Here is a 16,205-nt window from a genome sequence, read left to right as displayed (position 1 = left end):
AGCGTGTGAAGTGGAGGGACTCTCTACCATTTCTGTGGAAGAAGCTTTTTTGCTATTGAGCAGTCCTGGTGTTTTATCTGTGTAAGCCATCTCTGACACACAGTGGAGAGACAACCTGGGAATCCTGGAACTTGGCCTCTCCTTTTTGGCTCTGTTCGCCTTCCTAAACTCAGCCCTGCTTCTTTGACTGGCCCTACTTTGTCTAGTCTGACCATGTGGTTGGCTGGGGCCCCTTGCCACCACTGGCAAAATAGGCCAGAGCCCATTGGGAATCTAGGACCTAATGAAACAGAATAAATTCAGCCAGAGACCTTGTGTACTTGGGCTGGAAATATATTCTTTCTCTCGTTTTCTCTTTACTAATAAATACTAATAAATTTAGTATAAAGTCTCTAAGATTAATTTTTATTTATTACACCCACATGAACCCCCTCCTTCATCCAGCTGCAACCCTGTTTTGGCCTCCTTCCTTCCCCTAGAATGACCTAGGGTAACTGAAACTGAGAAAGAAAAACCATAAAATCTCAGATAAAGGGGGACTAATTTACCTTGCATGATGTTGAGAAGAGAACGCTTAGCATTTTTAAAAGGCCATTTATTTTTTTAATAGTGTTTAAAAGTTCTTTGTGTCTCTCTTGTTTCATTTTCCTTCCTCCTAGGACACATGGAAGTTTGCCCTAAGTGGCTCTCTACCTTATACCATTCTCTGAGGGTGACTATTCTACCAAAATGGATAGAATTAAAGTTATTATAATAATTATAGGCAATAATAACTGCTCACATTCACACAGATCTTAGAGATGAAACACTTTCCCCCTCTGAAGTAGGTAAAACAAATATTAAGACAATGATCCCCATTTTTACAGATGAAAAAAACCAAGGCTCAGAGAGGAGGTCACATATCCAGGGTTAAGGGTCTCAGCTAAACTCCAATCTAGATCTTCTGGTTTCAAGGTCAATGTTCTCTCCACAACATCATGCCAACTTTTTTTCTATATCTAACTCACCAAATGGTGCATGAATTGCTTCAATGAATAACAATTGTAAGTAATTACCTTAACGTGTTTCTTTTCAAATTCATTGATTGTTTTCAGCCCTAGATCTCGATTGTCACTGAGGGCCTCTCCAAGGCATTCATAGAAAAGGTCAACTTCTGCTGTCCTCTTCTCTTGCTGTATCAAACCATAATCAAATATGTTCTGGCAAATTGAAACGAATTTGGTTTTGTATGTGAATTTAAAGTTAAGGAGCCTCTAGCAGAGCCATTGTCAAGAATTTTATGAATTAGCTGCGCTCTTTGTGGTGGCCAAAAACTGGAAAACGAGGGGATGCCCATCAATTGGGGAATGGCTGAGCAAATTGTGGTATATGTTGGTGATGGAATACTATTGTGCTCAAAGGAATAATAAAGTGGAGGAATTCCATGGGGACTGGAACAACCTCCAGGAAGTGATGCAGAGTGAGAGGAGCAGAACCAGGAGAACATTGTACACAGAGACTAATACACTGTGGTATAATCGAACGTAATGGACATCTCCATTAGTGGCGGTGTAATGTCCCTGAACAATTTGCAGGGATCTAGGAGAAAAAAACACTATTCATAAGCAAAGGATAAACTATGGGAGTGGAAACACCGAGGAAAAGCAACTGCCTGAATACAGCGGTTGAGGGGACATGACAGAGGAGAGACTCTAAATGAGCACTCTAATGCAAATATTATCAACATAGCAATGGGTTCAAATCAAGAAAACATGTAATGCCCAGTGGATTTACGCGTCGGCTAAGGGGGGTGGGGGAGAGGAAAAGAAAATGATCTATGTCTTTAATGAATAATGCTTGGAAATGATCAAATAAAATATTTAAAAAAATTAAAAAAAAAGAATTTTATGAATTTCCATTCTAATATCTTAAAATGGTTTTATATGGCTTTATTTTGGTTTTGGGAAGGATAGGATATGGAGGTCTGAAAATATTTTAAAAATTTTTTCATTATCAAATACATCATTTCATAAGTCTTTTTCTATTGCTGATTAATTGGATTCCACTATCTTTATGTGAATATATCGTGGAATACTGTGTAATTAGAATCTGTTACCTAAAAACTATGATGCTCAGCAAAACTACAATTCCCAGAACCCCACTCACTTCCTGTCATTATGGTGCTGACTAGACAGGATATAAATTGGGTGGAGGTTCTTCTCTTTCCCTCTTTCCTTCCTGTTAGTGGCTTTGGTGGAGCGGGGATTTTAGTCACATGGTTCTATTTTGTCAGATAATAAACTTTATAAAAATAATACTTGAAGTACTGGACATTAATTTTAAATCCTACACTACTCAAGATAAACCTGCATTGGACTAAAATTTGCATGGCTGACAGTGGTAGAAATGAAGAAACAATAAAGCATCTTGTTGATCTCCTTCGTGTATAAACCAGGGATCAGAGAAAGGGGACCAGCGAGGCGTTCGTGTGCTTCCCTCCATTATCTTCCTAAGAGAAATCCTGACCTGATCCAACTTTCCAACTTCTATGCATCACTTCCGTATAATCCCTAACTCTGAACACTTCCATCAGACTCAGAAAGTCCTTTCTAGATCTAACCTTCTGCTAGTCAGTTCCACTATGAAGAAGAGTTGATTATTATTCTATTCATGCTAAACTTGTTTTCTCTTTACAAATAAGAAGTGTCTGTGTTCAAGCTGTTGTGTTTCCCTAACTGTGTTTAGACACGCTTGGGAAAAACTGCCTTGGCTAACCCAGTAGACACTTGCAGCTTTGTCCTCAAGAGTTTGCCAGAGTTCCCTCCATCAAGGTTAGATAACATGACTTCTCGGTAATGTAAAGCCTTTAAGCTTTTTATGTTAACATTTTTTAAAAGCAGAAAAAAGGATATGTTTCCAGTAGCTCCGGAACTCCTGGCAAATAAGCCAGTTTGGCAGCTTCAGTGTCATCTGAATAAAGGTTGTCGAACAGGTAAGAACCATTCAGGTACTCGACATAAGCAGCCTATGAAAGGAAACAAGGCAATCAAGAATGATTCCAATTTCCATTCTGTTGCTGATCCTGAGTTAATTCTAGTGAGTAAGTGGATGAAACATGAAAGGGGCTGGAAATGCTTCTGTCAGGAGTCCCACCAGACCAGGCAAATGCATAGTGGCTTCTCTTCTTATCTCGAACCCCACAAATTTCATGGGTTCTAGTTGTTTTTTTTTCAATTAATGCATTCTTTACATGAAATCATCCTACTGGAAAAAGCAGAAGTCATGCTCTTGACTACTTTATTGTCCCTCAGGCTACAAATCATCAGTAAAACTCATTCAAGAGGGAAGATACCATACCTTATGCTTTTCCAGCTCTGCTATATTTGCCTTCTCTTCTTCCAATTTGTTCTGCATCTGATTCTCCCGATGCTTCAGTTCATAAATACTGTACTGATATTTTGCAAAACCAGCTTCTCTCTAATAAGTAAAAAAAAAAAAGGTTTCTATTATTGGATATTGTCCCAGGTTTAAAGACATTATATATTTTTTTGTTTTTTCAAGGATTTACATTATTTTTTTTAGAATATTTTCCCCTGGTTCCATGATTCATGTTCTCTCCCTCTCCTCTTCCTTCCCCTCTCCCTGAGCTGACAAGCAATCCCTATAAAGACATTATATTTGGAAAGTACACCCCGGGTGCTCAAAGACATGGCTTCTCAGACTGTCATAGGGTTGTAGGGTTGAACAAAGTACTTCATAAAGGGAAGAACACTTTTTAAAAAAATTTTTTTCAGTTACATGTATATTTTCTGACACTTAGGATTCAGGGAATTGCACTTCAATGTTTCCATGAAACTATTTGATTTTTAGTATTTTCAGTTTATATGCAGATATCATTTTTGAACAAAGCCTCTTTCTCATCTTTTCTTTCCAAAATACATTCTCATCTTCACCCTATAACAGCCCATTTTTTTCCTGAGGGTGGTCAAAGATCTTGGCAGAAAATGAAAAGAATAAATATTGCCACTTCTAAATAGAAAGTGTACTTTATTTGTTTAAGATCTGGATAAAGAATACCATGAAAAGGTAAGAGGTAAATTTTATTATACACTCTTGCTAAATATTCTAGTGTGCCAGTTTGGTTCTGCCTCACCCCCACTAAATACACCACAATTGAATCAAACACAGTATAAATTAGATCTGAACAAATGTTTAATCAATTTTTTTAAACCTCTAACCTTCTGTCTTAGAATCAATACTGTGTATGGGTTCCAAGGGCTAGGCAATGGGGGTTAAGTGGCTTGCCCAAGGTCACACAGAACTAAGAAGAACCTGAGGCCACATTTGAACCTAGGACCTCTTGACTAGTTCAAGCCTGGCTCTCTATCCACTTGAACCACCTACTTGAATGCCAGTTAGTCAATTTGAGAGGAAAAAACTGCATTAATGAGTGAAGACTGATGATACCACATGGGGAATAATTTGTGACTGGCTATAAGCATGAGACATGGCTCCAGCAGTAGTAAGCTCAAAAAGTGGTAGACTATTCTACTGGTGGAAGAGCTCCATTTAGAGAATTGCTGTTGTGTGTAGAAAGTTTTTCCTCTTTCTCCTTATTCCACCTCCACTGACAAGTTATTGAAGATACGAGTGGAGGCCACACATCTTGCCAAGAGCAGAGAAAGAAACACCAATGATAAACAGATGCAGAAAGCTAGAAGATGGGTCTTCAAGAAGTATGACTACAAGCATCAGAGAAGAATTTGAGCTAGCGGCTGAAGAAAGGATTTGTTCAGTTGTAACTCTTTGTGACCCCATTTGGGGTTTTCTTGGCAAAAACACTGAAGTCATTTGTCATTTCCTTTTCCAGATCATTTTACAGATGAGGAAACTGGGGCAAACAAGTTTAAGTGGCTTGCCCAGGGTCACACATCTAGGAATTATCTGAGGCCAGACTCAAACTCATAAAGATGATTCTTCCTGACTCTAGGCCCAGCACTATCCACAGTCCTAATGTACTAAGAATGGTGGCAATGATTGGATTCACACAGAGCAGAATATGCTGTATTCCCCAGTAAAATATACTCTTTGAGGGTAATAACTGCTTTTCAGTGGATTCAATAAGCAGCCTATTAAGCAATATGTACAGCTGATAAAAAGGGAAGATAAACAACTATGAATACAAAAGTGATTATAGTTATTTAGAAAGGAGAAATCATTAATAGCAAAGAGAACTCAATGCAACACCCTGATTTCCCTATACCTTGATTTTCAAACCCTGACAAAAACCACTCATCCTTCCTATATTTACATCCTGTTAAGTATTAACTACAGTGAAAGGAAATTCTTGGTTCTCTTTGTCTATTCTGAGTTTGCACTTGTGAAAAGGTAATCCTTTGTTCTCTTTGCCTAGTTGGAGTTAATACTTTGGAATAACAATAACTTAAGTATCCTTACTTAATACCTCACTAGACTGAAGACAGGATTAACTCTCTATTGTCTACTTTTGAATTAATCAACAAAAGCGAATACACTCATACTTAACCCTAAAGTAAGGGAAGTCCACAAACTCTTACTCCTAGGAGGAGAGTTAATACCTTTAGAGATAAGAAACCAGCAAGATACTTAGAAGAGCTCCACCCTTTTTTCTAACTCAAACAGCCAGAAACATTTGAATTCTTTTAAGAGTTCACATACACAGAAATGTGTGGTTCTGTAAATCTTGAAATTTCTCAGACTTGTGAATGTTAAAAATTTCCACATTGAGGAATCCTCCATTGGAACAAATTCCTTACTGGGAAACATTCCCCATTTTGATGTGAGAATTCACCAGGTTCAGAAATGGGAGGACCTCTACTCCACCTGTACTTAAGACTGCTTTAGGGGAGAAAACTCCTTGCTAAACAATGAAAGTACTTGGACCCATGCTTATAATAAGGCAAGGAGTTCTTTGAGCCATGCCTGTTTTTTAGAATTGATACAATGAGATGCTAGGTACCTAAAAGGGTCGGGCAAGTTTTCTCTTAATGAGATTAGTTGACTCAGCTGTGTTTTCACTGGTTCAGACTTACTGAGGAGATTAGTCGACACAGGAGCATTTTTTTCTGGTTCAGACTTACTGAGGAGATTAGTCGACTTAGCAGGAATTCAGATGGGCAGTCCTTTGGAAATAGTCTATAGTGATTGGTATGTGTAAGGACTTAGGGGAGGTGACATAGGAGAAAAACCCCTATATAAGAAAAAGCAGAATCTCTTGAGAAAAAAGATCCTTTTGGAGGATCTCTGATGAAGATTTCTTGGGAAGAATCTCTTGAGAGAGGCTCTGGAGAAGGGAAGCTCTTGGAGGACAATCTCTAAGGAGGTCTCGCTGGAGCTCCTCGGAGGGGACTCTGTCCCTCTGGAGGCTCTGGAGAGAGGCCCTTTGGAACAGTCTCTGGCTGTAAGGCTCTTTAAGGAGGACTCTGGCTGGAACTCTCTCTAGTGAAGTCAGCTGAGATGGAGCTGGCCTGGTGTCACTAGAATCCTTGCTTAGACAGACCTTGTGGTGAGTGTTAAAAGACTGACTGACTGATCTCTCTCTCTTAACACTCAGGTCTAGTCCATGTTGGCTTAAGGCCCTTCATACTTATTTCCTTTTTCTCTCTTTCTCTCTTTTCTTTAATTCTACATTTGTATTAATTAAAATCTCTATAAAACCCAGTTGACTTGGGTATTTGAATAATTGGGAATATTTCCCTGGCGACCACCTTATATTTGATTTAAAAACCAAGACACTGTAGTGAAACATATTTTCTGCGGTCAAATTTACTCACCCTCTCTTATATCTATCACAATTTATATCTTCCACCATTTTAACTCACTACAGTTTACAACATCACTCTTTTAACTGTTATAGTTTAAGGCCTTCAACCATTTAAAATCTAACAGTTCCAAAGGTATGAATCCTAGGAAGAGAGTTACTACCTTCAGAGGATGAGAGGTATGATAATTTTGGAAATTATGATTGGCCCCTATGAAGAGGGGCAGCAATAGGAAACCACCATAAAAGCCACAAAATCCTTGGGCTGGGAGGCTGGTGAAGTTGAGTCTTGTGGAGAGTGTCTCCTGGAGATAGTCTTTGAGGAAACCTCATTGGAGACTGGAGTGTGGATCCTGACTTCAACTTAGACTCTGACTCCTGGGCTACTTGGTTAGGTGAATGAAAAGACTGACTCTCGTCCTAGTTTTCTAAGAGACTAGCTTCCATCTTGGAGGAGGCCACATCACTACTCACTACCGGGCCTCCTGGCTGAGGACTAGTATAGATATTTTCTCTGATCTCTTTCACATTTCTCTACTTTATTGTTTTCCCTCTATTTTGGTAAATAAACTTCACCCAACTGTTAATTTTAACCTTTACACTACTTACTGGTCAAGTGTTTTTATAGAGCAAAAATCCCACTGCTTAATAAAGGAGAAATTAACCAACATTGTGCTGGATTTGGAATAAGAAGCCCAGGGTTCAAATCCAAGCTCTGTTGATTCATTACTTGGGTGACCTTAGACAAGTCACTTAACATCTAGGGTCTCAGTTTTTTGACATCAATAAAAGAGGGGTTTGCATTTGATAGTCTCTACAGTTGATCCCAAATATAACTTTATGATAAGAACTAATAATTATTTCTGAAAGAGATAATGAGAATGATATTGGGAGGAGAAAGTAAAAAAAGGACAAAGGTGGGTACGAATGCTCTTGTGGCTAGTGGGGCAAAACAGCTTTTTTTTTTTTTGGTAGCCTTTCCCTCCCAACCTCTTCTAAATTGGCAGGCTGAAGTCCTGGCTAATGAACTAGAAAAGTAGCCCTAGATCCTTCTCCCCTCACCATCCTAGGGAACCTGAAGGACTGCAGTTTTCTTTCTAATTAGGAGCCCCTACCAGTGTACTTTCCCTCAATGATATCAACTGATTACATTTAGTTAGCCAGACTTATTTAATTCTTAGAATGGAGACATTTATTAGTGATAAGGTAAGAACAATTATTGGAAACATCCCTCCAAAAACACTTATAAAATTCAGTGGAAGGTGGGCTTCAACTTAGAGCATGTCACATAGATCCTGGAAATTCTTTTCTCTCTTTTATGGAGCTCTCGTTAAGTTTTCCTTAGACACACTATAGTTTTCTGGTGGACTCAGTGTGTCTAGAATTTCCTCAGAGCCTGACGCAGACAGTCCTGCCAGTCACTGTGGTTCCTAGGATACTGCTAATATGTCAATCAATAGTCTAAAATCTCTGGTCTTCCACAATTCACAAAACTGACTTCTTGTTAAGGTAGTGGGGATGGAGACAGAGGACTTGCTTGTCCCCCATTCCTTCCATCCTAGGGGAGCTTAACTGGAATTCCTCTCTCATCTAAACCATACGTGCAAATGGTCAGATTTTGAGCTAGCTTACTATTTTATATAAGACCTATAAGACATTGACTGGGTTCATATTAATATAATTACTTCAATTGATTGATTCAGTACAAGTATTCTCACCTGATAAAGGTAGTGACTTTGAGTAACCAACCTCCACCCATATACTTAGCTTTGTTTTGGTCTACTTTACAGGCAACGTGCACATTGGGAAAGAAGACCTCAAAGCCACCTCTTCTGGAGGACTGAATATGGGTCATAGTTTCTTTTCCTTACAGACAGAACAATGAAAGGACTTGCCGTGTGTGCATCAATGAGCCTGAAGTCCAGGTACACTAGATCACCAAGGTAGGCAGTGACAAATAACTTATAATCTTCATTCTCACAGACAGGGTTCCCAGCAAGGTTGAGTGAACGTAATTCCGGGAATCTCCTCAGATAGATGACCTGTTTCAAATGTTAAAAGAATCCATTTCAAAGGATCACAGGGCCAAGAATAAACCTTAAAACAAAATTTTACATTTTTCCCCTTTTTCATCATCAATTTCATGTAAGATCTTCAAGTCTTTGTCCTTAAAATGTTAGAGTCTGTCTTTTATTACTTAAAATATAACTTTCTTGGAAGCAGCCAACCTGTGGTCCTTTTCTAAGAAACTTGCACATCACGTGCTCAGGAAATGTTGTCGATTTAAAACACTGAATCGAATGGCAATTTCTACCAGTCATCCAGATCCAGATCTTAAAGTTTTTGAATAACTAAAACAACATATACTATGACTAGAACACAAATAAGTGGAACACTCAGAGTTAGAATTTGAGAGCTGGAGGAGAACCTTGCAAACCATCTAGTTTGTTACCCAAAAGCCCCCAAAAGAGACCATCCAGCTTCCATTTCCAGTTCCATCCAAGGGCAGTTCCAACTGTCTTTAAAGTTTTCTATATAGTGGGAAGGAAGAGGGCCTACGAGCCCCTGGGGAAGGTAGATTAGGGCCACTCACTGCAATAATTAGCAAGAGGGCTCCTTGGGTTTGAGTTTAAAAACAAGATTTGAATAGTTTCTCCCATTCATTTGTTTGGTGGCAAATGACTCTCTGAATGAGTCATTACAGTACTCTAGAGCCCACACCAGAGAAAGAAAAGGAAATAAAAAAACAAGTTATGTGTCCGAAGGAGATTTATCAAAGGATTTTCTTCACCGATGCCTAGGAGTGGGAAGCTGGGGCCTCCAAATAGGAATCCAGACAGGGCCTATGATGTGTCAGTTTCCCACATTGGGCTGTTGTGGCAGCTCCTAAGAGGTCTTCCTAGCTTTTCCTTTTGTGACAGGAAAGATAACATCGGAGACCTGTGCTAAAGATGCTCCCTTCTCTCAGAATGAGGCAGGGCAGGGAGGGCAGCAAGAGGCTGCCTGGCGGGAAACAAGGAATTATTCTCTATTACCTCCACATTTAGATCTATAGATCTTTGGAAAACTGAAACACAGTAAGTGATTGAGGAAGAAAAGGACGGCATTTTCCCAATTTGGCTGAGGCTAACTATCAAGGAGGATATAGAGGGTCCTCTTGGTGGGTCTGCCTATCCCACTTGTTCCTACACTTTCCTAATTTGTAAAATGAGAAAGTTGAACTAGATGGACTCTGAGGTCCTTTAGATCAATGATCCTAAATTTGACAATGATTCATAACATATTGCCTATATAAAGAGCTTTTTGCAGTAGCTATTATAAATATAGATATGTTTCTGATCTTTCTATAAGCTAGGAAGACCTGAGTTCAAATGCTGCCTCAAATAATTACTAGTTCACTTAAATCTTAGATTTGGTTTAAGCTTAGGGGTCTCCCTAAAAGAAGTGATTAGAAAGGTACTTAATGTACAATATCTAGGCCAATTTGTTTATTGGCTCCAAACGAAAGAAATGCTTAAAACTTATAAGACTCATTAGCACAGGCTTACAACAAAACAAGCCAGCAGCAGTAACCCAGAACCATTGTTATTCCCTCGTCTAGAATGAAACTTCAAACATCGCAATCTGGAGCATTTTGCACCTTCCCCTCAGCTCCGTGCTGCCCAAAAATCCCTCCACCTTCATTACTTCTGACTATAGTATGCAAGGTCTGATTCAAGTTGGTACCTCAGGTTTGGGTATGAAACAAAAAGGAGACAATCAAAGAAGAAGAAAAAAATTCCCATAATTCTGATAAGCAGTTTCTCTGCTTCCGAGCTGCCCACAGTGGTCTGCTGGTCAGGCTTGAGAAAACTGTTTGTCTAGACGGCCTCTGAATCCCTTTACATCTGAATCCATGATTCTATGGCTCTACACGTATGATTTTACTGTCAGATGAAATGGCTGGAAATTGATTTCTTGAACGTGTCAATACAACTCTTGAAGTAGTACAGGTAAGGGCTGTCGTGAATCACTTCTTCCAGGAGCTACTCTCCCTCAGCCCAACTGATCGTATCTTGGGCAATAGCATTGGTGGCCTTGGCTCCTTTTTCCAGCTGCAGATTTAATGGTATTTCTCCTGGGAGCAGGACCAGCACTTGTTTCTGGTGAGGTGTGGTATAAGGAAGGAAAGAGGAACTCCAACCCACCAAAAAATTTTGGAGAACCCTTTTCTTTTTTTTTTTTAACCCATACTTCCATCTTGGAATCAATATGGTGTAATGGTTCCAAGGCAGAAGAGTGGTAAGGGTGGGTGAGGCAATGGGGATTAAGGGACTTGCTCAGGGTCACACAACTAGGAAGTGTCTAAGATCAAATTTGAACCTAGGACGTCCTGTCTCCAGGATTAGTTCTCTATGCACTGAGCCACTCAGCTGCCCCCTGGAGAACTCTATTCTTGAGGCAATTTCCATAGGCTCTTAAACCCAATTCAGATAGATCCTACCCTATAATTTTATCTTCTGCATCAACATTACTGAACTGTCTAAATCTTTTTTTTCTCAGAATTGTTAGTTTCAAATCCTGCCATATGCAAAAAAAGAATATGTAAAATACTCACTATATGGAATTATTAAAGTAAGCAAACCGAGCTGATGCATTTTAAAATTTCAGTGGTTAAAACAAAGAATAGATTTTTAGTTAATCCTTAATCAATTGGAAAATTTACTGATCCAGAACACAAATTTGTCAAATATTCTTTTGATAAATCTCATATTGTATATACTTTATAGAACAGAAACCTAAACTAGATTTGAGGTTGTGTTGCCTTAAAAATTAGACTGGTTGGGATTAGAGAACAACTGCATGTTCTATTCACCTTCCAACAGATTTAATTTTCATTCCCTTATTTTGAATGAATAGTAATGCCCTCTTAGACAACTACTGTTTGGGGGCTATTTTTCCTTTTGCTTTTGAAAATAAATTTTAATGATGTCTTCCTTGGATTTACATCACCCAAATTTCCCCTTGAATCCTGCCCCTGTACTAGTGGGGGAATTGAGAAGGAACCAGAGCTGCCAGATACCTGGGGAATCAATATAGGGTAGCCCCACTTCCTCCCCTTCCCCCAAGCAGAGCTGTTTACAATGGAGTCAGGTCTGACTAGAGCTGAAAGGGTAAATGAAAATCCCCCTCAGCCTCCTTGTTCTTCAGAAGATGTCCTTTGTAATTCCCCTACTAACACATTGAATATGATTGAGCCTTTAGTAAAAACTAAAACATCTATTTATTTGGGTAAAAGGGTTGAAGTATAATGAGGATAGAGGGATTCAGGGATTTGAATTAGGGAGTCTTCTTTAGAATAAGCTCTCTTTTCCCCTAAGGGAAAAGTCTTTACCCTCAAGATACCACCGATGAAAGACGGGATCTTCTATTTCTCAGGCAAAAGGATTAAGGGATGTATGTAGTCTTCACGGTAAGGGTTAGTTCCCTCTCCCTTCAGACCATGGAGAAAAGAAGCTTTAGCTTCCCAACTGCTGCTCCTTCTAGCGTGGCTGGAAAGTTCTTCCCATCCTCTGATGGCTGCTGGGTTCCATTTCCTCTCTTCCCAAGATAGTTTTTCAAATGCAGTCTTTTCCATTCCTTCTGGCCTTTCCCTCTTACACACCCCCTCCCCACTCCCAGAGAGTCATCCCATATGATAAATGATTTATTCCTTTATATATCTCTAAGCAATGCTGCGTACCTATTATTTTTTTTTTAAACCCTTACCTTCCATCTTGGAATCAATATTGTGTATTGGTTCCAAAACAGAAGAGCAGTAAGGGCTAGGCAATGAGCATTAAGTGACTTGCCCGGGATCACACAGGTAGGAATGTCTACGGCTAAATTTGAACTCAGGACTTCCCATCTCTAGGCCTGAATGTCAATCCATGGAGCCACCTAGCTGGCCAATGTACCTATGATTATTAAAATATATTAATATCATTTCTTTGAAAGAAAAGTCGCCCTACTAATGAAACACCAGCAAAAGTCATGGGCACTTACATTAAGGAGGTTATCAATCATGTTGTTCCCTATGGAAAAGACCTGTAGTTTTACTAAGGTGTCCATAGCATCCATCTTGGAAATTCGGTTGCTGAATAAGCTCAGATCTTCTAAGTTAATTAGATTATCTAGACCCTCAATTGTCTCAATATTGTTGAAAGATAAATCTGAAAATTAAAAAAATTATAAGAAATTTATACTGATCTTAAATTTATTACTAAAGTAAATAAAAATTATACTTCTCTCAATTTCTCCATGTTAAAAAAAATAGAGGTACCACATATACTGTAGATGCTGAGTATACCAAGACAAAAATGAAACCATTCTTGCCTTCAAGGAGCTTATATTCTATAGGAAGGAAGGAAAGAAGCATTTATTAAATGCCTATTGTGTGTCAGATACATTAAAAATGTCATCTCGTTTGATTTTCACAACCACCTTGGAAAGTAGGTACTGTTATTTCCCCATTTTTACATTTGAGGGCACCAAAGCAGAGAGAGTTCAGTTACTTGCCCAGGGTCACACAGCTAGTAAGTGGCTGAGGTCAAATTTGAATACAGGTCTTTCTGATTTGAAGGTCTGTGCTCTATCTACTTTACTTGTCTAAGAGATCAAGTACATAATTGTGTACTCGATTAGCTTACACTATGTTCTACACTTTACAGACTGGGAATTTCTTTTGTGGTTTAACAAATCCTAATCTTTTTTTGAGAAGTCTTATTTTATGGGGGTAACTCTCCCTCCCCCACTGCTCTATCTGCAGTTTAGAATCTTAGAGAAGTGCATTCAGCACTGAGAAGTCCTTGCCTTGCCCAGAATTACCCAGCCAGTATATGCCCGCAGTAGGACTTGCTAGTCCCACTAGGTATTTGTGGCTTCAAGGCTGACTCTCTACTCTGTGTTATATGTCCTGAAGTCTCAGGTGTTTGTATTATAGTATAAGCTTCCCTCAATCTTTCTATCCTCAGACCTGACCGAGATAGTATGATGCAATAGGGAGAATGATAGATCTGAAATCATAGGCCCTGGGTTCAAATCCTAGCTCTGCTACTTACCAAGTGTGTGAACTTGGGCAAGTTACTGAATCTCTAAATCTCAGTCTTTTGTTATCCAGTCATTTTATTTTTTTTTTAAACCCTCACCTTCCGTCTTGGAGTCAATACTGTGTATTGGCTCCAAGGCAGAAGAGTAGTGAGGGCTAGGCAATGGGGGTTAAGTGACTTGCCCAGGGTCACACAGCTAGGCAAGGTCTGAGGCCAGATTTGAACCCAGGACCTCCTGTCTCTAGGTCTGACTCTCAATCCACTGAATCACCCAGCTGCCCCCATCAGTCGTTTTATTTCTTGGCAAAGATACTGGAGTCATTTTGTCTTTCCCTTCACCAGTTCATTTTACAGATGAGGAAACTGAGGCAAACAGGGTTAGTGACTTGCCCAGGTCACACAGCTACTAAATATCTGAGGCTGGAAAATGAGTCTTCCTGACTCCAGGCTTGGCACTCTATTGCATAGCACCACCTAGCTGCCCCTTAAGGCTTGGTTTCCTCACCTATAAAATGGACTAGATGACCTCTGTGATAAAAATAAGTATCTACCTCCCTGCTCCGCCACATGGGTTAGGCCAGATTTTCCCCCAAAGGCAACAAAGCTAGAATTTGATTGAGGGGTGAAAGACTCCAGTTGTGCCTTCCTTGAGGGAGCTGACCAATGCTCTCCACTGGAGGATGTGGTTTCCCTCTCACTACAATACTTTTTCCAAACTTTTTCATCCCTCCACATATTCCCCATGGTCTCTCATCTCCCCATCCTCCCAACTGAAAACATGACCTCATATTTCACTGAAAAACCTGAGGGCGTCCACCAGAATGGCCTCTTTTTCTCACTTTCTTATCACTCAGATGCCATCTACCATTTTCTCCTCCTTTATCCCCATCTCATATAGAGATAGCCTTTCTCTTTGCCAAGGCAAGCCTCTCTATTTGTATAAGCAATCCTATTCCATCTCATCTTCTGTAGAACATCACATCCTCGCATCCCTACTCTTCCACTAATCTTTAATCTTTCTCCATCTAATGGCTTTCCCTGTTTATAGACATGCCTGTATCATCCCTCATTCCTGAAAAACTTGAGCCAGCCCCCTTGCTAGTTATCATTCTCTCTCTCTCTCCCCTTTTCTGACCAAACTCCTTGAGAAGGCTCTGCAACAGGTACCTCCACTTCTTTTCCTCTCACTCTCTTAACTCTGCACTCTGGCTTCAGACTTTACCATTCAGCTAAAACTACTCTTTCCAGTTACTCTTAGTTGTCACATTCAATGGCCTTTTCTCAATCCACATTCTTCCAGCTCTCTCTGAAACCTCTGACACCATTGATCAAGCTCTTATACTCTCTTCTCTTTAGGTATCTGTAACACTGCTATCCTCTGGTTTCCTTCCTATTCTGTCTAACTGCTTTTCTTCTGTCTTCCCTGCTGAATCTTAATCTAGTTTGAACTTATCAAATTCTCTTCTCCCTCCATCAATCTTAGCGATTTTTAAAATGGGTTTCCATCTATTTAATTATTATTTCTATGCAGATGATTCCCATACCTACTTCCCAGAACTAACCTCTTTCCTGATCTTGAGTCTTATAGTTCCAACTGCCTATTGGACATCTCAAAGTAGACATCCAAAACAGAACTCCTCTCTTCCCTCCCCACCCCTATACCCCAAGCTCTCCCTTTCCCCTAACTTCCCTATCACTGGAGGAAAACCACCATTCTCCCAATTACTCTGGCATACAATTTAGGTGGCGTCCTCAACTCTTCACTCTTACCACCACTCTCATATGCAATTAGTTGTCAAGTTCTGCCTCTCAAAAATCTCCCCTCTTCTCTGCTCCTACATTGTCAGCACCCTGGCACAGGCCTTCATTACCTCACAACTGATGGCTCCTTTCAGTCAAATCCTTTTCCACCTCCAAACCACCCTCCATTCAGCTGTCAAATCGATCTTCCTAAAGCACTTCCTTGAATCAAGTCTAGGGGCTTCCTATTGCCAATAAGATCAAATGTATAAAATTCTCTGTTTTTAAAGACTTGGATGACGGGTCCTTTCCTACCTCTCCTACACTCTACTCCCCTCCACATATGTGGGATCTAGTGATGCTCACCTCCTTCTTGTCCTTGAACCACTGTTACTGGCAGTCCCTGTGCCTCAAATGCTCACTTTCCTCATCTGCACCTCCAGTTTCCTTCAAGTCTCAGCTAAAGTTCCACCTTCTGCAAAAAGGCTTTCTCAGTCCTCTTTACTTAGTGCCTTCCCTGTGAGACTCCCCCAATCACATGTCAAATCATGCGCTTCATTTCTACACATCTTTCATAACCAATCCTTTCTCTCTATTCACCCAGCTACTACCCGAGATTA

The 16,205-nt window shown here is 39.8% G+C and overlaps 1 protein-coding gene across 1 annotated transcript in view; it reads right to left on the bottom strand.

Annotated features, from left to right (window-relative positions):
- The window catches only part of DRC3 (dynein regulatory complex subunit 3), a 113,450-nt gene that overhangs the window by 51,225 nt on the left and 46,020 nt on the right, over nucleotides 1–16,205 (bottom strand). The window contains exons 7-11 of the mRNA XM_056804500.1: nucleotides 12,803–12,969; nucleotides 8,674–8,820; nucleotides 3,337–3,456; nucleotides 2,894–3,004; nucleotides 1,056–1,232 (exon numbers count right to left, since the gene is read on the bottom strand). Coding sequence (XP_056660478.1) covers nucleotides 1,056–1,232; nucleotides 2,894–3,004; nucleotides 3,337–3,456; nucleotides 8,674–8,820; nucleotides 12,803–12,969 — 722 coding nt within the window. The remainder of the gene's footprint in view (nucleotides 1–1,055; nucleotides 1,233–2,893; nucleotides 3,005–3,336; nucleotides 3,457–8,673; nucleotides 8,821–12,802; nucleotides 12,970–16,205) is intronic.

This window comes from Monodelphis domestica, chromosome 7, assembly GCF_027887165.1.
Source record: "Monodelphis domestica isolate mMonDom1 chromosome 7, mMonDom1.pri, whole genome shotgun sequence".
NCBI classification, from domain to species: domain Eukaryota; kingdom Metazoa; phylum Chordata; class Mammalia; order Didelphimorphia; family Didelphidae; genus Monodelphis; species Monodelphis domestica.
The sequence above is the reverse complement of the archived record's forward strand: the minus strand, read 5'-3'. Positions and strand labels throughout refer to the sequence as shown.